General features: G+C 36.9%; 1 protein-coding gene across 3 annotated transcripts; it reads left to right on the top strand.

The window, feature by feature from the left end:
- The first annotated feature begins 328 nt into the window (after positions 1–328).
- Positions 329–26187, top strand: LOC582488 (paired amphipathic helix protein Sin3a). 3 transcript variants are annotated; one of them, XM_030972599.1, is made up of 25 exons: positions 329–455; positions 3350–3594; positions 5809–5941; positions 7345–7574; positions 8207–8372; positions 9921–10109; positions 10547–10768; positions 11269–11514; positions 12363–12482; positions 12802–12888; positions 13314–13432; positions 15795–15913; positions 16230–16444; positions 17063–17220; positions 17672–17752; positions 18174–18306; positions 18696–18879; positions 19301–19411; positions 19755–19861; positions 20306–20492; positions 20888–21054; positions 21911–22093; positions 22670–22842; positions 23112–23589; positions 24204–26187. In XM_030972599.1, exons 2-25 carry the CDS (start codon positions 3404–3406, stop codon positions 24444–24446), a joined length of 4242 nt encoding a protein of 1413 aa, XP_030828459.1. In that variant the 5' UTR covers positions 329–455; positions 3350–3403; the 3' UTR covers positions 24447–26187. The 3 variants fall into 3 exon arrangements, with proteins under 3 accessions (XP_030828459.1, XP_030828457.1, XP_030828458.1); XM_030972597.1 differs by having other exon boundaries at positions 11269–11547; XM_030972598.1 differs by lacking the exon at positions 329–455 and adding an exon at positions 508–917 and having other exon boundaries at positions 11269–11547.
- The last annotated feature ends 893 nt before the right edge of the window (positions 26188–27080 follow it).

The raw sequence follows: 27080 nt of genomic DNA, 5'->3' as shown, positions 1-27080 counted from the left end.
GCAATTTTCAATTGGGTCTTTAAAATAATATAGATAACATACATGTATATTCCACATATTCAGTGCAATTGAAAATGATAGAAAAACTACAGATCCTGGTAATTCCTGACAATAAAAGTTATTCCCCACAAATATATAATACAACTATAAACAAAACAGATTGGAACCTCGCGCCGCAAACTTCAAACACTTTTTCCATTCCACTGGATTTTATTTTCATTGGCTGGTTAAGGATTGTGGGCGTAGGGCGCGCGTTTCTTCTGTCAGCGTTCGCGAGTATACGATTGATCATTGGTCGCTTATGATTAAACAGTGTGACGTAGACTAGGGCCCATAGTACGTACGTTATATATGCAAATGAGCATAATTGTGTATCTTTCCCGTAAGGATGTTGTATACGCAGAGTTTTGAACACAAAATCCAAGTAAATCTGGACCATCGGATTATTCTAACTGGTAATTCTTTTTAAATGTGTCTGTTCAATTGTTCTTTTCTTTGGAATTATTCGATATTACGTGTAGATCAAAGTTTCAGTTACTATCTTTTTACATTTTAGCAAGTTTTTTCGGAGCGGAGACCATAGGAAATTTCGACCCGAGCTCTCGCAGTGTTTTGATCGGTTTACGGTGGTCGCACGGTCTAGCTAGTTGGAGTTGGACGACGCTGCAGTACGGCAGTATAATTGTGATCATTGTTTCATTGCCCTTTGCCTTTTGAGGTGTTCTAAAGGAGGTCATACGTAGGATATAAACTATCGTAGAATATGACAATTGTATCGCATGGTATTTGTTTTGCGTTAGTCGGATAATCAATCGTCTTCATCATGTTTTGGTGACAAAGAGGAGAACATGTTTCTTGACTAGTTCTGCTGATCCAGTAGGCTGCGATTTCGTTGACGTTTGATTTACGAAATAACGGTATGTGTTGAAAATGGTTAGATTTTTGCTTTTTGAATTATATCTGAGCGCTGCTGATGCTTAAAGCAAGGCTAATTGTTTATTTTTCATTGTTTTTCATTTTTTGATTTATATCTCTTCAGCGTGTAGACTCTATGCTCGATTAAACGATTTTGGAGGCTGTAATTTTATAATGTCCGCCCGAAGACGAATTAGCTTCACATAGTATTTGTGTGCAAAGATTTGCGGGCAGACCGTGGCGTTCCTGGCGTCTGCCATCGACATGGACATGGTTAATTGCATGAAGAAAATCGAACGACAGATTTTAGTGTCAGTGTAAAATTGTATTGTATAGTATTTCATTGTTATTGTTTAAAATATTTTACAAGTAAGCAAAATCCTACCTACTGTGCAATTCCTTAAATTCTTGTTTATGTGAACCCTTCTATCATTTTTTTCAATGGACCGACAACAGTCGGCTTCCTGGTTATCCCATAGATTTTGTTTATGGGCTGATACCACTTTACCTGTAGGGGTAGTTAAAATATTCTTGTGGCGTGTGTCATTTATAATTGTTAATAATTTGCTCTTTTCTTGGTAAAATAAGTTTTATATAAGTTTTAAACAATTATTTGTATTTAAAATGTCTTAAGTACAAAATTCAGTAGTTGTTGTCTCCTAGATATTGAACAAGTGAATAAAGGCTGACCTGTAAGCCATATTTTGAAGGCTGGTCTCCCTGTATAGAATGGTTCATGCTGATCAACCTAGGAGGATTTCAGTCAGCCATCTTTTGACACAGCAACAACTTGCTTCACCCTGTGCATACAATGCAGATTTCCATGTGAACGAGTACTGTACGAGAATTGTACAATGCATGCATAAACACATTGACCTAGTATTACTAGTAGGATCAGTATTTGGAAGTGGTACATTGCTTAATAAGCACACCACATTTTACAGCTAGTAATTTATAGTGGGTGCTCATGTGAAATGGACAATGAAAGCTTTGTCAGCATTATTGTTAAATAATATAGGCCTAGACCGTAGTCTAAGCCAACATTTAGATTAGAAATTTTATTGTAATATTGATAAAGACAAGTCACAAAATAAGGAAATCCTGGAAGTTTAATACCAGCAGATCTACTATTTTTTGGACAATATGAATTCGTTATTTGCAAAGCCCAAAATGGATTTCTTCACTTGTAATTTAGCATGCATGTTTACGGAAGGAAGTACTGGTCATTTGTTCCTTTATACCAATGAATATAAAGGGTCTACAAATGCAAATTAAAAATTTAGATTTTTATTTTTTAAACAATGTGAAAAACATATAAAATGTAATCATCTTTAATGACATTAATATACATGCATGTTCATGTAAGATATCAACCCTACCCTGTATCCATGCAAAGACTTGAGTAATGAAACAAAAATGTAGTACAGACAAGATTTTGCTGCTGCTTTTTTTAAATAATAATTTTAGTTGATTTGTATTATTGATAATCCTAATTTCACCCTTTAACCCTCACACATATGTAGATTCTTAATGCTGAACTGTCACGTGAATCGGTTCTTTTCATTTTCCTTTTTTGTGTAGAGAGACCATATCATATGCGGTGTTGATATTTTTGCATTTCTGGGTCATCTCTTTCTTTCTTGGATTGTTCTTGAGTTTTCTGGGCTTCTTTTTATCTTCAGCATGGCTCTACTAGGTCCTTAGTATCTATGTAAAACAGATAAAAAATATATATGATAACTTGATAATAATAATAATGAATTATTAGTTTTAACGAAGAAATTATTTTGATTAATAATTATATTTGCTTATATAGCGCCTAACACTTACTTTATCAGAAGTCTCTAAGTGCTCTACAATAACTTTTTGAAAGGTATTGCTCTTGACCTTGCTTTTATTTTTTCAACCTATTGTGAAATAAATACCGGTAAGAGCAGAAATTGAGGAGATGAAGGGAAAAAAGGAAAGCAGATAAAAATGTTGTACTGAACAAATGAAATGTTGTTCTTTGTATTTTTGAATACTTAAAGAATTATGCTGATTGTTCCAATGAGTTTTTTAATTCCAAGATACACGATGGTGAAAATTAAGTTTGATTTTAAAGAACTACTTCTATGCTGAATTGAATTTGTTATTTTATTAATTTATGATATTATGTCCAGTAATAGGGTTTCTTTCTGAATTTTATGGGCTACATGTATTCTGTAACACCCCATCTAAGGATTGTAGTAATGAAAGGAGTGCCTCATACTTCCGAAGTGAGAAAGTATCTAATTTGAGAAGTAGATCTTCTGTATTCAAATTCTATCACCTTCATGTAACCTACAATAAGATGTTATAATTTACCATCTGCATGAATATTTCCATGAATTGATACAAAGGTAGTTTTTTTTTCTTTGAAAATCGAAATTTGTCTTGATTGCTTTCCATGCAGATTCTTGAGATAGAGGACTCCTAATATTCTTCTTCTGGTTGGTGCTACAACATTATGAAACGCACTGGTGCGGATCCTCAGGAGAGTGCATTCCCGCAGCAGCGAGTCAACACAACAGTGCCTGTCGAGAGAGTGATCGGCAGCCAGCGTATTCCGTTGCCTTCATCTGTTCCTGTCTTTGAGCAGGCAATACAACCCGAGAACATGGCCAGTGGCTTACATTACCAACCTATGCCTGGATATTCGTAAGTTAGCTTCCAATTAAAGAAAAAATGTCCATGTACTAGGCTTGAGTCGGTACGGTTGATCACACCGGGACCCGACCGTTGCCGTCGGGTCCCGGTTTCGTTTTTTGAGAACCGACGCTCCGAAAAAAATAATGAAATACCTATGTAAGAAATTGCAGTTTTGCACACCACTAAAATCATTCCACCTTGAAACTTAAGTATTTAATTGTTACCAATCATATTCTAGCTCATCCTGAATCAATCCGAACTGCTGATATAAATATGGGTTGCAAAGCAGTTCGCCCCATGGGGTTGTTGTTGCCAGCTAGCTAGCTGTACTGGCCGGGTCTCTCGGCAGGATTAATAAATCAGGTTGAAAGAAACATTAATGTTTGAATAATAAAACGGCTTTCTAAAAAGTACTTCTTTACAACATACCGATCGAATAATTTTTAAAATACAAAATGGATATTATTTCTTTGATTTTGAACACCGCATGCTTCTTTTAAAAGCTGAAAATTACTTTGTAATCACAAGAAGTTTCGATACGGATAGCTGTTGCAAGGCAAGTTCAGACTAGTCTCGGAAAAATGCGCAGTGCTCCTCGTAGTTAGCTGTAATCCGTGCCAGAACAAACCCAAACAAAGACGTGATCGTAACGAGAAAAAATCATTAAAAACTACAAGAGCACAATTAGAAAGACAACTACTCAAAATTATCGTAAGCAGATACATAACTTGGAGGAATAATACAATAGTTGTCCAAGAAAAGCCACAGAAATAGTGATATTTAAGGAGTTACTATAGGTACAATCATTATCGGAATGGACCTGCTGATATGTCCGAATTACACGTTATTTGGTTTCTAGCCTCGTGTTCAAACACGAGGCTAGAAACCAAATAACGCCCTCTACGGTAAAAGGCAGTATAACAAAGGATTCGAGTATTTGCAGCAAGCCCCTTGCGATAAAAATGTACCCAGTTACTCCTCGATTATCACAATTTCTTTGGCATTTCTTGGGCGATTATTGAATTCTTTGTCCAAGTTATTTATCTGATTATCGTAATTTTGAGCAGTAGTTGTCTTTCCAATTGTGCTCTCGTAGTTTTTAATGATTTTTTTCTCGTTACGATCACGTCTTTGTTTGGGTTCGTTCTGGCACGCATTACAGCTAACAAGGAGCACTGCGCATTTTTCCGAGACTAGTCTGAACTTGCCTTGCAACAGCTATCCGTATCGAAACTTCTTGTGATTACAAAGTAATTTTCAGCTTTTAAAAGAAGCATGCTGTGTTTAAAATCAAAGAAAAAATGTCTATTTTGTTTTTAAAAATTATTCGATCGGTATGTTGTAAAGGAGTACTTTTTAGAAAGCCGTTTTATTATTCAAACATTAACGTTTTTTGACCCGATTTATTCAACCTGCATGAATCAAAATGGCGACTCGATCGTTGTCTTTCTATTTTTGCTCCAGTTTTTTTACTTTTAGAGGCACGATAATGGCACTAAACATCGCCAATCATGGATAAAAAATAATGTCAAATGGAAGAATATACCGATCTGTGCCGAGGTATGCATGTGTTGATTTATTTGACTGATAAAAAAGGTTACTTTTAAGGGACATACTGATGATATGCGCTTTTTATAGAGGCAAGTGACAAATCCTGCGAGCTGATTTCGGGACACCGGGTCCCGATCGGTGCAAGGCCGTCGGGACCCGGTTTATGAAAATCCCGACATGACTCAGGCCTACCATGTACATATATACCTGATATTTTACTACCGTACCTTTTTTGTTTACTTCTTTCTCTTTTTTCATTTTTGTTGTTAAATAGACAACTTTTCTCAATTTTACCATAGTTTTTTTTTTTAAATTAAGATTAGAATGGTTAAGTGAAGGATTCAAGGAGTATTAGCTATGCAATTTGACAAATAATAAGAAACCCTAAGAGTAAGACTCTCCCTCAAATTCCTCAAATTAGATTTGAAAATTCATATGCCATAACTAGCCATAACCAATTCTCCCATTTTTCTTAGCAGAATAGAGAGGAAATGTAGACTTTGATGTTTGATAACTTCTTGCGTATGATTGCTATCCAGTACCTAAAACTCAGCATAAGTTTAATACATGTATGTTAGGACCACAACATTTGAGATGTCCGACTTTGTGTTGCGCAGAGTATTTCTGTACCTCCCTAAATAATTTTTTTGTTGTGTGTGTGTGTGTGTGTAGTGTTCCAGCAGTCGGTCAGCCTGTAAGCCACCATGGTGGAGTTCACCATCCAAACCACCCTCATCCACATGCTGCCTCCCAACCGGCTGGAACTCACCAACAAACGATTCATCAGGCTCAAGCACAGTCACAGGTACAAATGTTCGCTATTTGGCAATATGTCAAAAAGTTTTGAAGCCAAACATGTGAAAAATGTTGATTTGATATTCATTTCAAAGGAAACTGCTCTTAAACATACTGGGTGATATTTCTTAAACAATTACATTGCTGTTAAAGAGGAAGTCCACCCTGATATAAAACTTGATTTCATAAAGGCAGAGAAATTAGGAAAACAAATTAGTGATAGTTTGAGCAATATCCGAATAAATATAGGAAAGTAATGGATTGTTGAAGTTGTCATCAGTGAAACACAAATTGACAACACTGACATATCTTGCAAATCTATACTCTCTAATTTGCTCTGTACAGAAATGTTATAAACTTTCATATCTTAGCTATGATGGAATAGAAATGTTTTATACAGGGCGGCGGCGATGGCGTCAACATCAAAAACTTAACCTAAGGTTAAGTTTTTGAATTATTGATATAATTTTGAATGTATAGGTCCTTAGTCAATGAAACTTGGACGATAGGGTTATCAAGTATCCCCAATCATGTGAGTTGAATTTCAGGTCACAAAGTCTAGGTCAAAGGTCCTTTCAGGTCAACAGACTACATGTATGTTGTGGCATCATTATCGAAAACTTAACCTAACCTAAGGTTAAGTTTTTTAATTTTTGATATAATTTTGAAAGTATAAGTTCTTAGTCAATGAAACTTGGACTATAAGGTAATCAAGTATCCCCAATCATATGAGTAGAATTCAGGTCACTATGTTAAGGTCAAAGGTCATCTTAGGTCAACAAACTTAAGACTTTTTTGTGGTTTCAACATCAAGATTTTGAATTTTTAGCATATTTTCAAGAGTGTTTGTTCAAATTCCATGAAACTTGTACCCAAGGGTTATCAAGTATCACAAATCATATGACACAAATTCCAGGTCAAAGGTCATTTTGGGTCAGTAGACTTAGATTATGTTTTCACAACTTAATATGAGAATAAATGAATCATGATTCTTCATTAAAATTCACTTCAAAATGCTGATTATATTCTGAGGATTTCATTTTTTGGGGCCTGCTAATGGGCCACCCTGCCTATAGATAATGTTCTAACCTCAATTTTTCATCATATCGAATTGCGTAATGCAGGCGAGACCGCCGAGAGCGTTTCCCTTGTTTTCTGTAAGAATGGTGGTCTGTCATGGTTTTTACAGCTATATTGAATTGCTGTAGAAAAAAGGAAATGGTTGTTTTGCTGAATGTAATGGAATATTAAACGTGAGGTTTCTTGTGATTCAACTTATTTATTCTTAATAAATAAATTCCCTGATAGAATATTACATTTTTGTATTCATTTTATAGAGTATATTTCGATACATGGTAAGTCATGTCCTACCATATTGCATATTTCTTTTTTCTTTTATTCATATTATTCAAGGCACATATTGCTCAAGTACAAGGCCAGCAACAACAGCAGCAACAACAACAGCAGCAACAGCAGCAACAACAACAGCAGCAGCAGCAGCAGCAGCAGCAACAACAACAGTATCAAAGACTGAAAGTTGAGGATGCTTTGTCATATCTTGATCAGGTCAAGCTTCAGTTTGGAAGCCAACCTCAAGTCTACAATGACTTTCTAGACATCATGAAAGAATTCAAGTCACAAAGGTGGGATTTGAAATATCAATTACTCCATTGTTACAAACTTACATCAAATGTTACTGCTTTCCCATCTATATTTATGTTTCAGTGTACTTGTCGCCTCTGATGTATTGTGTTAGTTTGATTTGCATTTCATAGAAATTGTTAATAACTAAGTAAAGAAAAATTAAATAGATTAATTAATTAGTTCACCCCTATTCTGGCCTATTCTTGGGTGGGGGGGGGGGGTATTTTGACCCCTCCCATGTACAATATCCATGACTGCTGTAAAACTGCCGCTGCAGATCCGACTTGCCTTTTTGTTACTTTTTCCTTTCAAGTGTCTCCCAACTTTTGAGCGGACCTTGTAATCCACAGTCTGATGACTTATCCATTCTACCACGACACCGATACTAATACATTTATAAGCAATTTTTTTCTGAATAAAAAAACATGTAGCAGTACTCTCAATATGCATGTCAATATCCCTGCAAAATCTATAGGACCTTCCGCGGCCGAATGCACTTCAGAGCTTTACAAAAAATGTTTATAACATCAAAAATATGATTATGACTGTAAAACATCCATGGATACTAATATTCCTGAATGATAAAATCTCTCACATGGTTATTGAATATCATATTTCCTTTCCATTTCAGTATTGATACCCCTGGTGTTATCAATCGAGTTTCAAACCTCTTCAAAGGACATCCAGATCTTATTGTTGGTTTCAACACTTTCTTGCCTCCTGGATATAAGATAGAGGTCCAGGCTAATGACCCTTCACAGATTAATGTCAGCACTCCTGGAAACCCAATTCCAAAGGTAAGAATTTGTTAAATCTACATATTACAGTCTCTGACTTATAATGTTACATGATATGTTGTTAGTGTATATGTGATGTCAATTGATGATGGTTGAGTCCTGTTGATCTTGGAATTACATGATATGTTGTTAGTGTGTATGTGATGTCAATTGATGATGGTTGAGTCCTGTTGATCTTGGAATTGTGAACCATGTCATCCATAGTTGATCCATGTATCTTTCCTGAAGTAGAAATGTACAGAAGATTTGAGTGCTGTATGTACATTGTAAAAGCCTGCTAAATGTGAAGAGCAAACCCATTTCCATGCCAGATAAATACAAAAGTAAAGTACAAGAAAACTTCAATTCCTGATATTGGAAAAATAAAAGATTGCTATAGTCTTATTTTCTATTAAGGCTGCGACGGGTAGTCGAATGCTCGAGTACCCGCACGGTTGACAACTACTCGGGTAAAAAAAAAAAAAAAAAAATGTCCAGGCCCACGCTTACCCGTGCCAGGGAGAGCGGCGTCCGCTGGCATGGTACCGTCGGTAAAAATGTTTCCCAACTCAAGTACTGTCAAACTCACCTTTCAGAAACTGGGACCAAATGTCCAGATTTCTGTTTGGACTTGGAGGAAAATGGATTATTCTGCCATCTTTGGTTTTTAAAACAGCATTGTTTACTGTTATTATTCTTATTAAATCGGCGCCTTCAACTGCAACTCAAAGTAAAGTTGCATGCGTTTTCAGCGAGGGACCTGAGAAACTGCCGAGTGGTATGGTAGTGGCAAAAAAAGAAAAAAAAAAAAAAAAAAAGAAAAAAAAGAAAAAAAGAAAAAAAAAGAAAAAATATTTTTTTTTTTTTAAATTATAAAAAAACATGGCATCTGAATATTCGGGTATTCGCCTGTGAGCCTGGGAGTGTACTCGGGTACCTCATTACACTGTTGTGCACAGCCCTATTTTCTATTGACAGATTGGTATTAGCATGATCGTGATTTTCCAATTGTTATGATTAATTTTTACCCAAGATGTTAAGATTCCATGGTTTGTATTGGTGAAACTAGTCCAATAGACTGGTTTACTAACATATGAAAATATTATGCATACTCGATGAACAAAGGTTGTTCTTGGCAGCCTGAAGGCTTGCCAGACATATGAACAAGAAATGTATGCAGACTGGATTCCAAGTATTGTAGTTAATTCAATAATAACAGGTTAATGAAATAACTCTTCACTAGGTTTGGCAGGAAAGAAACATCCATAAATTTGAATGTTAGGAAACCGGTCTATTTATGTGTTAAAAATCAAGATTTGTTTGCATTTTTTCACCTTGCAGCTGATTATTAATTTTCATGCAATTAGCTGTACCATGCCTGCAAGCTTTTTATTTTAATCTGTTAAATATTTATCCAAAAAAGATGTTGATTAATACATACAAATATAACATCTTTTTAAAAGCTTTATTAATTCTGAGATTCTAGAATTGACATTTCACTCAATTAGTTTGAATTCAAAAAGACATCTTACCACTCCAAACTATTTCTTTATTCATGTCATGTTATAGCTCCTGACAGTGACAGGCTTGCAACCCATCAGTACACCATCCTCTGGGCCAGGCAGCAGTAGTCATGGGTCAGTGGTTCAGACCCAGACTCCAGGACCACCCGCACAGAGCTCCCAACCTCAGGTGGTAACACAAACAGCTAAGCAAGCAGCAGGCACAGGCTCCTATGGACAGGCCAGTATTTCAAAGGTAAGAAACAAATGGCAATGGTCGGACTGGATACAGTAGCAAACATTATTAAAGGCCACTGATATCATATTGTCAGTTTTCACTTCCTTTATTTTGAGGCAAGTTGGAATGGTTGGTGATAATTCATATCTAAAATATTTATGTAAACAAAATGGGAATTTTTTTTTTTTTAATCATGCTTTAAATTTGATAATGAAATCAGATGAATCAAGAAGAGTTCGCCAACACTTTGTTTGACTGCATTTTCTTCTACATTTATTTACATCCATACTACAAGCCCTCAAAGAACAAAAACATAATATACATTCACTGTTAACTGCATTAAAATTTCAAATAGGTTCAGTGCAATATAACACCCTTCATATCTCAACTCCTCTCTCGCTCTCTCTCTCTCTCTCTCTCTCTCTCTCTCTCTCTCTCTCCCTCTCTCATCACAGGCAAGCCTCCATCAGATGGCAAGTGCTCTTCCCATTCAGAACCAAGCAGCAGCTGGAGGTCATACCTATTCTCAGCCCCCTCCCGCTGCTGCCCAGACTAGCCCTCAACAGTCACAGATTGGACCAGTTGGAGGTGGGGGAGGAGGAGGAGGTGGTGGTGGTGGTGGAGCGGGTCAGCCAGTAGAGTTTAACCATGCTATAACTTATGTGAACAAAATTAAGGCAAGTGTAATTGTAAATTTATCCCTTCATATCATTCTTAGGTATTTCATGCTGTTCAAATGTATTTTTTTTTTTTAGGATGGGGTCCATCTATTTAATTTCGATCATTTCTTAAAGCTATTTTAAAAATAGGGATAATTCATTTGTATAAAGAAACACAATCTCTTGGAAAGTTGTTTTATCTGTTTTTGCTGTATGTTTGTAATGCTTAATGTGTATGCAATGGCTTGGGGGGAAAAAGAAGCAAATCATGTACGGCGTTTTATACCTGCCTTTAAATACATTTTTTTTTTAAATCAAAATGATTGTGAGTTGATGAAAGAGCATTTTTAAAGTTGATATTTAAGATTTGGAATATGCAAATCTTTATCACTAATTAGCATATTTTTCTTATTTAATTCAGTGAATGGAGAAGAGATATAGGAAAGAAATCCTTCTGTTATGTTGTGTGAGAGAGAGGAAGAGTATTCTTAATCAAATCTTCATCCTTTTGTTAACAGAACCGATTTCAAAACCAGCCTGAAATCTACAAAGCCTTCCTTGGCATCTTGCACACCTACCAGAAAGAGCAGCGCATAGTCAAAGAATCTGGTGGCACCTATCAACCTTCCCTCTCAGAAACACAAGTCTTCAGTCAGGTCTCTAAACTGTTTGAAAATCAAGAAGATCTCCTGAAGGAATTTGGACACTTCTTGCCAGATGCCAATGGTGCAGTCGGACTAGCCTCCTCCTTTGGATTAGGAAGGGTAGGTGTTCAGGATACAAACACTGTTTCACTGGTAATTTGATATCACAAACTTTTCTGTATGTTATGATTACAGTATATTGTCTCAATGTGTAGAGGTGTTGTAGTTAAATGGTTTTAGTTCTTGACTTGAAATGCAAAGGTCGTGGGTACGATCCCCAATATGGCACTAAGGTCTTTTGGCAAGGTATTGATTTACATTTGCCACTCCATACCCAGGAGAGAAATGGGGACCTGGTAGGATGACAAAAGCCTTTCTGTTAGTAATTGCCCTAAGCCCCGTGGTGACCATGTGGTAGGAATACACTCCAAGGAGTGGAAATAGTGCACGTTGTGCGCGAATTAACCTAATAACCAGGGTAATGATATCTGTAAAGCACTTAGAGAAACGAAGTATTATGCGCATTATAAATGTGAGCTATTATTATTATTATTAGAGACTGTATTTCGTAGCACTTTTTAAATCCAGATTATTATTATTAATATTTACCTGAAACATAGGTAGACAGGTAGCAACATAAGGTGTTATGGAGACTTGTAACATAACTAACATTTATGCAATACTATATGATAGATGATTGCTACAGATATATCTCTGGCAAAAGATTTAGTTTTACCAGAAAATGATATTTTGGTTGGCCCAATAAATGGGTAAAGTAACCTGATTATGATCATTTGGTGTGTAAAATGATATTATTGGTGAAGAAATTAAGATCATCATCAATAGCATCACCAAGAACCTTGATTTGATTTCCAGTGTCATTTATTACTAAACACTTTTGCCTTGAAACTTTGCAATTTTCTGACTCATCTGTGGCATTGATGTGTTTTCTCTTTCCACTATCATAGGACAATCTTTCTAGCATTCTTGTGCGAAGTGAACACTCAGAAACAAAGAAGCCACGCCAAACTCCAAAACACAGCAGTCAGGTGAAGAGGCAAGGGCAAGGAGCTCATCATCCTAGCAAGGTATGTTTGATAGCACTTTTGGTTTTACAATGATAAAGTAAATAGGTAAATCATGATCGTACAATGGTAAGGTCATTAAATAAACCTGGTCAGCGAGTACCGTAGTGTTTGTAATGTCTGTGTCTTCTAGATCAAATTTAAAAAAAATATGTTTAATAACATTTTAGGAAACTGCTTGATATAGGGACAAGCCACTCTTCATGTATCTTTAAGAACATGCATTATTTATCAAAATGATGAGAGTAAATACTGCTAGTTCATTGTATAATTTGTTTTTCTTTCTCAAAACAAAATTCTTCCATGGTTTTCGTTATAACAGAAAATCAAGATTGGCCCAACTAAAGACATATCTCTGGATGAAGCAGGCAAACATGGTAGCCTCAGTGAGTTTGCTTTCTTTGACAAGGTAAGTTGTGTGCTATTCTATTACTTTTTTGCAACCGTCTCTATTTCTGTTGTATACACAATGTTTTAATGGGTTTACTGTACAAATAACCTTGTTTTTAAGACTCAATATTCTATTTTAATGCGAGACTGCACTACTTGTAGCTACTTGCGCCCTCTATACAGCCAACAATGCCTAAGCGGTACCCATTGATCCCCCATGGTCCCCTTTTTCTTATGTTAATTGAGAGCGGATTTGATGAGATAACCACCTGGCAGTGAACATGTAGGGAAGTATAATCTCTCCTGGCCAAACTAGTGCAGATAGGCTCTAAATAACATTGTGAATATAAAAGATTTCAATTTGTTTAGGTTCAAAAAATCGTGTAAGGGGAAATGACAGTCAACTTACTAGAGAAATCCACAACTGTCATATCTTGATTACAGGTGAGGAAAGCTCTCAACAGTCAGCAGGTATATGACAACTTTCTCCGCTGTTTGCTCCTCTTCAACCAAGAAATCATTTCAAGAGCAGAATTGGTACAGCTTGTCAATCCATTCCTTGGGTAAGTCAACAACTTTTTCTTTCTGTCTTTTTTTCTTGGGAGGGGGGGGGGGGGGGTGTAGAGAAACAGAAAAGGAATAGCTTTCCCACTGCCTCATAAATTTGAACCTCCGTCTGTACATTTGATATTATAGTATTTACACAGAATTAATCAAGTATACCACTTATCTCACCAATTATAGAATTCAGCAAATTTTGTAGCTGTAGGGTGATATCAAATATTAATTCATGGATGTGATATTATAAAAATTTGTTGTTGATAAACTTGCAATTAATCCATAAAGGTGACAGTTTGTGGCACTCATGCCCTAAATATTGACAATATTTAGGGAACTTTTTGATATGCAGAACAAGAATCGAAATCCTCTGTTGTATCTTGCATAATGCAATTCAGAGATGCCAACTAGTACGGATTTCCCGTAATTTCGACGGGAAATCGGCCGATTACGGGCGGTACGATTTTCATACCATAAATCCCGGATTTTGCCGATTTTGCCGATTTTCAAAATTAGCACTTTAAGGTTTAGCACGTACTTTTGACTATTGCAGCGCAGCCATCCTTGAATCCATGCATAGAAATCCCATAGGGCTTCCGATTGGACAATTTGTTATCTAGCACACCCCTTTCACAGTGCAGGTGCATACATGTGTGTCTTTGTATATTCTGACTGTGTGCGTGTGTGCCCAGCAGAGAAAGACAGCTTCGCGAGCGGGGGCCGGGTGAAATACCTCTCTTGGCCGCGCCGCTACCGCGGGGCCAGCGCCAGGCCTCGCTACGCTAGCGCCGTGTACACTGTCGGATTTCTCACAGGCTGTCACAGCGTTCGTCGATTTTGGGCGACAATCTGAACTCATGTTGGTTGGATTTAGATATCAATCATCATGTCTTCCACAACTAAGAAGCGTGGCAAGAAGTTACAGACTTTTAAAGAAGAATACAGTTAGAAATGGAAATGCATCGTTCCTTCAAAGAAAAGCCTGAATCATGCTAGGTGCACGATATGTGCATCAGATTTCAACATTGGACATGGCGGGGCAAAAGACTATAGTTAGGCAAATTCATGCAAAAAAATATATTCAAGTAATTGACTTGAAAACACATCAGACAATTACGTGCGTTCTCGAATCCAAAATCGTATCTCACACACACACTCTCGCCATACCGCGAATGGTCCGTCGTGGGGAGCTAGCCGCCCGAGAGTTTGCCAGCGATACCAACGCACCCTCGGAGCTCCGCAGCGCACAATTTTAGCGGAACTCGAAAGGTTCGAGGTGGGAAGGTGGCGGGCTAGCTTTTTGCCAAGACCACGCTTGAACGTCTGCTGGCGAAGTGAAAATAACTACGATCGAGAACATCGTCGGTTTCAGTGAGATAATTCTGAATTCTACTTGAGACTATATAATAAATTATATCGACAAAGAAACCTCGGTAGATCTCTTATAACTATACAAAAGCTTGTTTATTTCTCGTTTTGACATTTGTTTTCGAGCCATTTTTTCGTGCGCGAGTCAATGCAAACTTTGTATTACCAAACTTTCAACACGCAAGGAACGGGGAACACTCGCGGACCCCGTATCAAATTCGTTGCAAAAAAAATTTTCAAGGGTGATTTTGAAAGCAGTGAAGAAAATTTGCGCTGCGATGCGCAGAAATATACTTGAAAGAAACTTAAAAAATCACACCTGAATTTTCAGAAAAAAGTATTTGCATTACCGAGCCTAGTTGTGAGTTGTTTATAACTCAGATTTTATGAAGATTTGTCGGAAAAAAATGTCATTTTTTTTTCGTTTGGTGGTCATTTCTAGGCTAATATTTAAAAAGTTGCATCAGTAATGGGCCCGATGTTTCTCTTATCGTACTCGCATGTTATTTCTACATAGATTAAACATAGGATGGTTAGGGGTAAGACCGGATAACATTATAAAAAAGATATATCCTTCCACCCTCCCATATCCAAGTTTTGGGCTGATTATTGCCGACCCACCGCAGCAAGGCTATTCAGATTTTCGTACGCTCGCGAAGCACCCTCTAGTGCCCCATGAATGTGCCTACTATAGTAACATATCAAGACATTTTGTCATGAGTTCATCCAGTCTTTCAGTAGAATACTTTCAATATGGAGTTGCATGCACATGTAACACCAACTAATGAACAGGTATGTTACTTTTATTTAACTTGTTGTGCTATCGCGCTTGCCTGCGGGAGCTGCGCTTGCCAGCGTGCAGAAAAATTTGCGTCGCGCAGAAAATTACTGATTTTGTCTCCAAATTACTGATTTTTAGCCTTATGATTACTGATTTGTGCTCTGAAAGGTTGGCATCCCTGCTAATTACACTCGTTTCTATTCCCTGACTCTCTGTAGCAAATTTCCAGAGTTGTATCGCTGGTTCAAGGAGTTTCTAGGCTACAAGGAATCAGACAAAATAGAGCCTCCTCACCAACCCAAAGAAAGATCTCAAGGAGAATTATATACTGAAATTGGTAAGTTTCATATTTCATCTTCCAGTATCAGTCTGTTACCTTTTATAGACTTCCGTAATGTTGCATCACACTTTCGTCCCATTGTGTGAAAGGCTTCTTTTTACTTTGGGATATATCGATGGTCATGACAGAGATTTTAACGTAATTTTTATAATAAAATTAGAACAATTAGTACATAAGTGTTTAAATTGTATTGACCCAGATCTGAAAGCATATGAATGATGGCAAATTTAGTAACAGTAATGTGAAAGCTAAATGAGTTTCGTGGACAACTTTTCAGTTTGAATAATCAAATGGCTAAATTGTTGTTTTGCAGATTTCTCCAACTGCAAGCGTTGTGGAGCTAGCTACAGGGCTCTTCCCAAGAGCTACCAGCAGCCAAGGTGTACCGGTAGGACAGGGCTGTGTAACCAGGTCATCAACGATACATGGGTCTCCTTCCCTTCATGGTCAGAGGATTCTACATTCGTTGCTTCAAGGAAAACACAGTATGAAGAACATATCTACAGATGTGAAGATGAGAGATATGAGGTGAGACAGCATTTATTGTTCTAGTGTCAAAAAGAGGGCTTTTAAAAAAAACTCTTTCTATGTATGTGAGGTTTAGTCCGATAATGATAATTCATGACATTTTATAGAGGAGATGATTTTGATTTTCAAAACAAATCCATTATGAGAACAATTTTGTAACTAAATGCAGAAAGACATTAGTATTAAAATACAATTTTAAAAGTTTGGAAAAGTTGCACTAGGTTTGTCGAATTTTGAAGGACTAAATATAAGTAGTTGCAGCAGATAAAAGTGTGAATATTAGAAACATTTCCATTTCATAATGCAGACATTTGTAGAATAATAGAAACATGGGTTGATAAAAAGAAAATCTTTATCTACTGCATTTGAAGTATTGGAGCGACTTGAGCACCTTGCATGGTGGATATGTGCACTATATAAATATCAAATATTGTAATTATTATTATTATTATTATTGTAATATGAGACTTTTTTGTAGGGATTTTTGTTTTAAAACTGAACCGTGGATCAAAGCAGTGGAAAACCAAGCAAAGATCATATTTTCATGTATCCAGTCAGTATTGAATTTTTGTCAAGACTTGTTTTAACTAGAGTATTAATATATTTGCTTTTTGCCAGTTGGATATTGTGATTGAGATCAACTCACACACCATCAGAGTGCTAGAGCATGTATCCAAGAAACTCTCTAGAATGTCTCCAGAAGAATCCTCAAAGTTCAGGCTGGACAACTCGTTGGGTGGCACATCAGAGGTTATTCACAGGAAAGCCATTCAAAGGTATGCCAACAAGTAATAGCAGATTGCTATTGACACTTTTCAGATGGTCTGTTGAGACCCTCAAACGCATTAACTCTACACAAAATGAAATGAGTTTATGTCCTTGCTCAGAGCTGACCATGTTAATTTTAATTCATGTTCTAATGCATCAATTTCATGAGTCTAAATTACTTGACCTCATCTATGTCATATACTGTGAAAAGTCAACAACAGAAGCAATTCAAACATCTGGTCCATATTTGCTTTTTTTTGTTGTTAGAAGTGTGCCTGTTGTACAGTGTAAACTTCTTAAATCTTGAAGGGCTACAAAAGATTACCTAAGATTCTGTTTTAGTCACTATGTGAATCTCTGTACATAACAATTATCTCTTGACTGTGTTCATAGTAATTCTGTTATGAGTGCTTATCAGATGAAATAACCTTTGAATTCTACCTTATAATGTGATTACAGGATATATGGAGACAAGGCAGCAGACATAATTGAAGGCTTGAAGAAAAACCCTGCTGTGGCAGTTCCACTGGTTCTTAAGAGGTACAGTATAGTGTATGAGATATATACCGGTAATCCATTAACCGACATGATATGGTTGAGTGCAAGGCCTTGACCCAATATTCACTGGCATCTTTGATCCAAGATCAAATTTGCATTGTGTTATGGCAATGAAAATATGGTTGTTTTGTCCCAAGAAATTCAAAATAAATTCCTTAGTTATTGATAAGATTTTCTTTTCATGCTCAATTTATCAATTATTAACATAGTCCAAATATTATGAACCATCAAGTATGCTATCAAACATATGTGTCCCAATATCAATTCAAACGATACACAGTGATCGTCGGACAATTTGACAAATGGAGTATAATATATGTCAATGTATTACTTGTATTGTGAAAGTATTGAGGACCTTGCTTTACACTCAAAATAAATGGAATAACATTATTTTCATATTCAGATTAAAATTGAAGGAAGATGAGTGGAGGGAGGCACAACGGAATTTCAACAAGATATGGAGAGAACAGAATGAGAAGTACTACCTCAAGTCTCTGGATCACCAGGGACTCAACTTCAAACAGAATGATGTCAAGGTAACTAACTACCTCTTTATTATGTGTATACATAGAAGCCAGTAATACATTGAGAAGAAACTTGCATAAGATGGATCAACATGCCTTGTATCTTTCTTTGTTGTTTTTCTTTGTAAATGAACTAAGCATCAGTGTTCTGGAAGTATGAAGGCAAAATAATATTTCAGATATTCTTAGGTCTGAACTGAAAGAGAACATTAGATAGCCATTCACGAGTTGCAGTCGTACTCAATCACTTTTGTACCTCTGAAGACTGGGTAATTTTGAAGTCTTCTTACAGATTGTAGCATATTTTACACCTTCAAGACATGTATGATGTTCCATCTTCTCACTACATTCCAAGTCGGAACTATCGTAAACCTTTCATTTGTTCTGTTCTTTGCACACAGGCTCTTAGGTCGAAGAGTTTATTGAATGAGATTGAGGCAATATTCTATGAGAGACAAGAAGGACTCGGTACTGGAGAGAATGGAGCAGGGTTATGTGGACCTCATCTATCTCTACCCTTCATGGACAGACAGTTCATGGAAGATGCTTCATCACTCATCATTCACCATACCAAAAGACAAACAGGTATTATGGATTTCATATTTAAAGTACTCCTAAAAAATTTAGTGAACTAGCCCTAAACCACCAAGAGCAAGTGAACTTGTCAGTGCCTTGGTACTATTATGATACTGAATGAGTAACATGGGGGATATTTCTGGCAATTTTTTTTTTTAATTATTGTAGAAGCACCTTTAATCGTAATGCAATGTTATGCTTTACACTTAGAAGGGTTAGACAGGGCCCGAAAAGTAACAATTGGCACCTGAAATTTTAAAATTTATTCGAGGGGGGGGGGGGGGGGCACACAAGTACTTAATAAAATTTGTACCCTATATTTGAGAAATAAACATTTGTTTTAGAACCCTGTATGAACTGAAGCTACATGCAGAATGAGTTATTTTAGTTGGATAGAGTTTCTGACATGTCAATATTTCTTCTCTTTCAGGCATTCACAAGAGTGAGAAACAGAAGATCAAACAGCTGTTATTCCACTTCTTGCCAGACCTTACCTTTGAGGAGCGAGGAGAGCTATCAGATGATGAGGATGAAGATGAAGGTACATACAGTCGAACTAGCTTTAGTGACCACCCTAATAGAAAGATGACCTGTTTATAAAGGCCAAATTTTGTTTTCCCCTGACCAGTGTTTTTCAAGGAACCCTGTATTAAAGGAAGTGAAGGAACCTTTATTTAAAGACTGCATTTCTTGTCCCTATTGAGCAGGCTTTATATAGAAGTCTTACTGTATTGTTTAGATGGTAGTGTCATAAGATGATATGGAAGAAAACATGCCAGAAAAACCAATCCTGCTGAAGATAACCTCATACCATATTGTATATACAATATGGCTTTGAGTAATAGATGCCCTACTAGACCTACATTGTATTTGACTTTTCACAGATATGGATACAGACGAAGGAGGAGACCAGTGTTCAACAAAGGATGTCACGGAAACTAAGAAATCAAAAATCCCCAATGGCCCTCTGGAAAAGGTCATTTGGGAAGCTGTAAGTATAAATCTCATTGACAATGCTGTTGATATCAATAATCCATATTATTATGGATTGGAAATTGTATTAGACTTTCCTTTTTATAGCATGAGCGTATTACAGTTGACATCTTCCATTTCTATCAATGAAGGTTAAAAAGGCAAAGAAGTAATTTTACGATGTTCATTGACCGGAATAGAAGTTGGCTTTGCAATGCCTTAATACTAATAACATCTCAAATTCAGCTTGAGTGCTATGCTGGTTGTGATAGAAAGAAAGAAATGTACAAAATGGGTGGCCTTATCATTATTATGCTTGTTCTTCAACTTTTTGTGAGTATGATTTGTCACATATTAAGAAATGATTTCCCTAAACTGTCCCTGGTTAAAGCATGTGAATTGATTTGCTTTAGATCTAGACCAATTAAATGTAACCTATTCTTGCATTATTGCTACCATCTAGCCGGACTCATATCGTATGTTCTTTGTGAACAACAACTGGTATCTCTTCATGAGGCTGTACCACATCCTGTGTGAAAGGCTTGAGAAAATGAAGAAGAGATGTGAAGTCATCATGGAAACAGAAGGAGGGTTGAACAGGAGAGCTGCCAAGGAATCAACTGCATTAGCATTGGGCTTGAAACAACCACGTAAGCTCTTGTTTTTACACTCGAGAAGAAGACATATTTTTGTAGATGAATCATTTGCTAAAGGACATATCATTTCATAATTAATTTTTATATTCATCATGGAAAATCACTTGCAGGACATTTATTTTAGTGTTCTCGTTGTATTTTCTTTCAAAGGAGCAGTTATGTGTATTATTATACCTGAACCTACAGTTCTTTCAAATTGCTTCAGTACACATTTTGTTGTGCCTTTTTCCGAAGGGTTACATCAAAATGTTGTCCTTATTGGACATAAAATGTCTAGGCCAGAATTGGAAGAAGTGCAGGATTATGTTTATGTAATCATGAGGCTTTTCCACTATCATTATATATATCTTTCTACCTTTTTCACATATTTTAACAATGCATTCATACAGAGATGGATCCGAGTGAGTACTACAACACGCTGTTGGATCTGATACGTAGTCTCTTAGATGGCAACATTGAGAGTGGTACATATGAAGACCAGCTGAGAGAGATGTTTGGTATCCATGCCTACATGGCCTTCACTCTGGATAAGGTTGTCAGCAATACAGTCAGACAGGTGAGACAATCTAACAAAGTATTTTCATTGTTTCTCTCTAATGATAAATTCTTCCTTTAGCCTGTTATTGAATAATTTGTTGTCATAAAACAATGTTTTTTCTATTAATTGGTTGTTGCTTTTGTTAACAAGCCTCAGGCAAGCTATGGAAATGTTGATAAGTCTATAAAATAGAACTTGCACATTAATACAATTTGCTAGTGTAGGTGATTCCTATAAGGTGAGGAAATTAAATTTCTTTTGAAATGTTTTATCATCCACAAGCATATCGCAATATTCACAGGTGTATTTTGGGGGTCTTTTGTCTGTTGGTCTAGTCCCTGAGGTTATTTCATTTTGAAATATGTATTACAAAAATATGATTGGTCCGTTGGATATATTGCTATCCTTTGATTGTTTGCATGCTCAGGGAGAGAATTTGAAGATGACATACCTATTAAAGAGAAGGTTGAGTTCTGGGGAGAGGTGAAAAGTAATTTGTGAGCGTTATCATTATTATTATGCAAGTGTGGAAGAACATCAGAGAAAAAAAATGTTCCCTGAAAAGCATGGCTCTTCAAATGCCTTCATATTCTACTTATGACAAGTAGCAGCTATAAAAATTAGTCCTGATTTTTATGCCACATGTGTGTGTAGTCCCATATCAGTGCTTATTACTTTACCAAGACTAGGCCAAATTTCTTATCATTTTGATGACTCCAGAACCTTGCAGTACACACCATTATGTAAATGCTACATGATCAACTTTTTTTGTTTGAGCGATTCGACACCGTTTCTTCCACGATGCAATCACATCACCAGAACTCAACTTTACCTTTAAATGTTAACTTTCTATTTTCATGTTGATACCCTGCAGCTCCAACACATAGTGACAGAAGATACATGCATGCAGGTGACGGATTTGTTTGTGAATGAGATCAAGTCTGGGGGTACTGGGGGAAGTCTTGCCACCATGCCAGTCAGAGCAAACGCTGAAGCCCTATACCAACGCAAAGCAGAGCAGCTGCTATCTGAAGAGAACTGCTTCAAGATCACATATGTGTGTATTGCTCTCTTCTCTTCAAATTTTTGTTGCAAAATTTTCATTTACTGTAAAAAGTGTTAATTTTGTCATGAAGTACCTTCCTGAACTCAGTTTTTAAAAAAATAACTGTTCCTAATTTGTTATTCTGTTCTTTATTTATCAGTATTTGATCTTCAATGCTATTGACTTATTGTGTATGTAATAGTTCACCAGTACTGATGGCTTAGACCAAGAATCATTTGAGGAGATCAGATTATATAAAATAGCTGTTTTGGTATGCTATACTTTAAACAGTTTCAGTAGATATTATATTGCTTTATATGAAAACAAATCACCTTAAGTTTTCATTTTGGTAGAAATGTCCAATAGAATAGTGCAATCGGCTACTTTGAATTGATTTTACTTGTATTATTCTGCCAGAAAGATCCTGACTTGTGCACGTCCCTTTTCTTTCCTCTTGAAATGAAGTTTTATCCAATAGGCCATCAATTATATTTGTGCATTATAATGACATCACTGTCATTTTACTTGAGGAACTCTGCCAGTGCCATACTTACAATATGATCATATCCCTTTTTTCCTTCCCAACAGGCCAAGCTTGATCGCAAGCTGTGCATAGAGCTGCTAGACACAGAAGAAGATCCCAGCGATGATCCAGTAGAGGTGGATAAATGGGTGGACTATGTGGAGAAGTTTGTCCTCTCTGAAAGCATCTCACCAGAACTCAGAGATCAACTCACCAAGAAACCTGTCTTTCTTCCAAGGTTGGTCATTCATTGTCTGACTGTAGTGTATTGTTTTGCTTGCTTGTATGGAGATTTTGATTCAGAATGCATTGTCACTGTTTATCCTCTTAAGCCGTATATAATTTGTCTGGAAATCCAAAATCTTATTTTTCAAACTTGAGATATAGTTGTTTTAGCTTGTATGTAACGTGTAAGCATTATGATTGACGCGAGTAAATAGTTTTTCTGTGTGCTAATTTATTAGTTCCAGTATTAAAATCTATATTGACGATTTGTTCCTACGACAGGAGCTTACGAAAGACTCGCCAGCAGTCACTCGAAGAGGAAAAAGACACCTTTCAGGCGGACTTCATCGCACACATCCTGGCATCGGCTCAAGAAGCCACACCCCCTCCTCCCCAAGAAGAAACAGACACCAATCAGGACATGCTAAAACAGAATGACAATTCACAAGACACAGACTCTAGCACAGAGACAAAATCCACCGGCGGCGGCGATCCCAATGGGAAAACCCTGGACAGTGTGCTGGGAAGAGAGGGTGCCACCATGAAGGACGGGAGGAAGATACTGTCCAAGGTGGTGACCAAGGGGGATAAGAAGACCGAAGGGAGAGTTGTGGTGGGTGGTGTGATGAATCCCCTGGAGGGAGTGGACATGGTCAATAACATGGAATGCAAGTTCAACCTCAACTCCTACAAGATGGTATATGTTGTGAACTCAGAGGATTATATGTACAGGAGAACCTCAATCACCAAGGCAAAGCAGGTGAGTCTCACAGGAAATGTACTCAAAACAAATATGATTAATGATATGCAAGGATACTACATGTCGTGATGTGTGTTAAGATTACTGCGGTATAACCAGAAACTTCATGTGCATACAAATTTCCCAAGTGATATTTTGCTATGAAATATATGAATTATATTGAGTCACAAGCGAGTGGGCGAGATCCACAAAAGTTTCTTGCCACAAAAGCATGAATTGAATTGAATCACAACATGAAATCTGTAAAATTTCAAAGGATTCTTGCCATGAAAGCGGCCATCGTTAACAATTCATTAAGAAATTGTCTGGTTTTACTGTAGATGTTTGATATTTGGTGGGGGAAAGGAAACTAATATATCTCCTACCAGTAGGTAACAAAAATCCCAGCCATTCACCTGTAGAATTATTGTAAAATAGAATGGAATAGCACTTTTTCTCTGTATAGAATGGTAATGTGCTTGGATGCCCCATAAGAAATGCCTTTTGTTTATATTATTCATTTTACCTCATGATATTGACAGGTGGATAAGTTGGGATTAGGAGTACAGATAGGGAGTGTGATGTTAGACTCTTCCTGTAAACATTAATGCAAGCTAATTCCATTTGTTTTGCAGGCCCATCCCAAAGTCACCGCCAGGTTATCAGGTCGCTTCCGTAAATGGGTGGACAAGTGGAGAGAGTCTAATGTGACTGATTCCGAGGCTGAGGCTGTTGAGAAGTGGTTTATGGGGGAGATAGATGACTTAGTGCCATGTCAGACTATGAGTTACCAGATCACCAGCTCCAACGGAGTCCACAGAAAATTCAAGGTAGCCTACCCAAAAAAACCTGAAGAGGAACCCATCGAAGAGTCGTGACTGCCACTGGATTCCTGCTTAGAACTTTGAACTTTGAACATGATACAAGCAGGCTGGTGTGAGTTGGAACATTTCTCTAGCGTCAACCGCTGAATCATGTGACGATGTGACGCAGTAGTATTACTCCATGAGACTTCAAGTGTATTCCCTCTTGAGAACATCTTGTATATTAATATTTTGGAACAGTACAATGCTCTTTGTTGAAAGTCATACAAAGATCATTTCTTGTTTTATTTATAGTAGCCCAATTAGCTTCATAGGCATGTAGTAGCTCTTGCCTTATGTAGAGTGAAGCATTTTTTCCTTCTCATTAACAATACAGTTTAAGTTGACTTGCATATTATGTCTGAGTGGAGTTTCAGGTCTAGATTGTTGTCAATGTGGGATGGAGACAGTAACGTAAGTGACATGTGAAAGTTATGCTTATAGTTTCTCTGTACAGGTGGTTAGGTGTCCGGACACTTATCAAACATAAAACCTTCTATTTTGCCTTCTGATTTACTGAAAAATATTTATCAAATAGCACCAACCATCATCGATATTTTTCCTTAATAATATTGTCCAACATAGATCTTACAAGATTTGTGAAATATTGCTTGTAAACTTCTTCAAATTTCTGTTTTAAACCAACTGTCTGGATACACAACGGGTGGGTATATGTCATTTTTAAAAGTTTTCAACAAAAAGACATAAAATCCCTGGTTATGACATTACAGACATGATCAGAACAAATAAATGAGACTTGCTAGTGTTAAAATGTATGAACTTTTTTTGTATCAAAAAAATGCTATTGCAAGTAAAATGTAATCCAATATTTTTATTTATACATTTATAGCAAGATATATTTGAATACTATGGCTGCATTTTTCAGAAAATTTGAAAAGGACATCATACATTCCAGGTCAGTATAGGAACCTACCCACATGTAGTGTGCTCTTCGTTTTTACCTCCCAACTCGTTACTTTTCTTTATCATCCCAATACACCAGTTTACAGTTGTATCAGTGCGCATGCGCAGACAGTTGACCTCGGGTCATTGGCCCTGAATTCAGGGCCAATGACCTTTGACCAGTGGTATTGATGCGTAAATGAAGATTGCGCCCATGCAAATGATGATTTGCGCGCACAACGCAGCGCGTAGGCAGTGATATCATCATAATTTGCATGGGCGCAATCTTAATTTACGCATAAATACATGACCTTTAGGTCATTGGCTTTGTGTAAAATGGCGCACACAACCGTAAACTGGTGTATTGCAATTGTTTTTCCCTGTCTCTCACATTCTCTTTCCTCAATGTTTTAGCACTTGAGTTCATTTACCTGAAAGCTACTGTTCAATCACAATGTCCCCCTCCCTCTCCCCCTCCTTTGGTTTCATGTGAATGAACTACTCAATTTCTCTCCACAAGTTGAGCTTGTTCAGATATGACTCTGTATGGTATTGCTCAAATAGATCAAACTGAATCCATTTAGATGAAAATATCAATTCGATGATCAGTGGGTTCGTTGTAATATTATCCTAACCTCCAGAAATTTCAACAAAATGTCAATTTGATTGAATAGGGGCATGAACTGGCTTTGTCCTGGTGACATAGAGCCACCACAGTCATGATTCCCATAGCTTTACCCATATTTTCGTTTTCTAATAATAATTGGAATAAATATAATGCAGAAGAATGCTGCATTATTGTAACTAGGTTTCCTTGTAGTAGGTCGGAAATGTGTATATTTGAGGAATTGGACAGCCATGAGTGTCACATACTTCAAACCATGAAGAAGATGATATTTTAAATCATGTTTAACAGAGTGTAGCTTGGTAAAAACTGGTTAACGCCCTTTACGTCTTCTTTTGGACAACTGCACGTAAACGAATAGCGGTAGTCAGCGACTTAATCTCTACATGGTCGGCGTTCGCGAAACAGACCGCGCGTGATTGCTGCGGTCGTGTCGTCTGGAGTCGTATTGTACCCAATTGGTCCCAAGTCAGGCCACGGGAAAGACATGTAGTCTCGTCAGGCTACTCTCCCCTTAACACTCTGTGACCATGAGGAGGGACAAGTGGGATCAAAGTGAGCTCCATTCAAAACATACCCGGTACCTTACTATATCTCTCCCTGAATAAGATATGGTCTAAGCCGGGAAATAGAATTACTTCCCAAGTAATTAATAGGGTATTCAACTGAGCAACCGTTTATTTAATTTGGGATGATTTTACCACATGCTTTTTTCTCTGAAATGAAAAATGCGTTCTTGAAACAAGTATTCTGGATGTTGCTTCTGGATGGTCTTTTGTGTCAATTTTAACAATGTATTCAAAATTGAGCAAAGATAGTATTTGTGGTCTCTGTGGTAGGTAGAACTGACAGAGCTGACCAACAAAGTTCAAACTTTCTCAATAAGGAACTGGATTTCCAATATGACCATTCATATTTAATAAAATCAAATTTTTTTGTGTGTTTTTTACTGTTAAAAAGTATGCTTCACTTGATGTAAATGTTAAAGGGATTTAGACATAGTACTGGGTTCTGTAGCTATCAATCTCATTTCTACATACCAGTTGTTAAGGAATGTGGAATACATCTGTATAACTAGATGAGTGGTGCTGTTGCTCTTTGGAGCTTGGGAAATTTCTTCT

Source organism: Strongylocentrotus purpuratus, unplaced genomic scaffold (assembly GCF_000002235.5).
Source record: "Strongylocentrotus purpuratus isolate Spur 01 unplaced genomic scaffold, Spur_5.0 spur5_scaffold_6, whole genome shotgun sequence".
NCBI classification, from domain to species: domain Eukaryota; kingdom Metazoa; phylum Echinodermata; class Echinoidea; order Camarodonta; family Strongylocentrotidae; genus Strongylocentrotus; species Strongylocentrotus purpuratus.
Note: the sequence above shows the minus strand (reverse complement) of the source record. Positions and strands in the feature narration are given on the sequence as shown.

What these genes read in the sequence shown, in the direction of transcription:
- LOC582488 (XM_030972597.1), top strand. Translation starts at nt 3,404, where the DNA reads ATGAAACGCACTGGTGCGGATCCTCAGGAGAGTGCATTCCCGCAGCAG. An exon ending in AGGCTCAAGCACAGTCACAG is followed by an intron (nt 5,942 to 7,344) that starts GTACAAATGTTC and finishes ATATTATTCAAG; the next exon opens with GCACATATTGCTCAAGTACA. An exon ending in ATACAAACACTGTTTCACTG is followed by an intron (nt 11,548 to 12,362) that starts GTAATTTGATAT and finishes CCACTATCATAG; the next exon opens with GACAATCTTTCTAGCATTCT.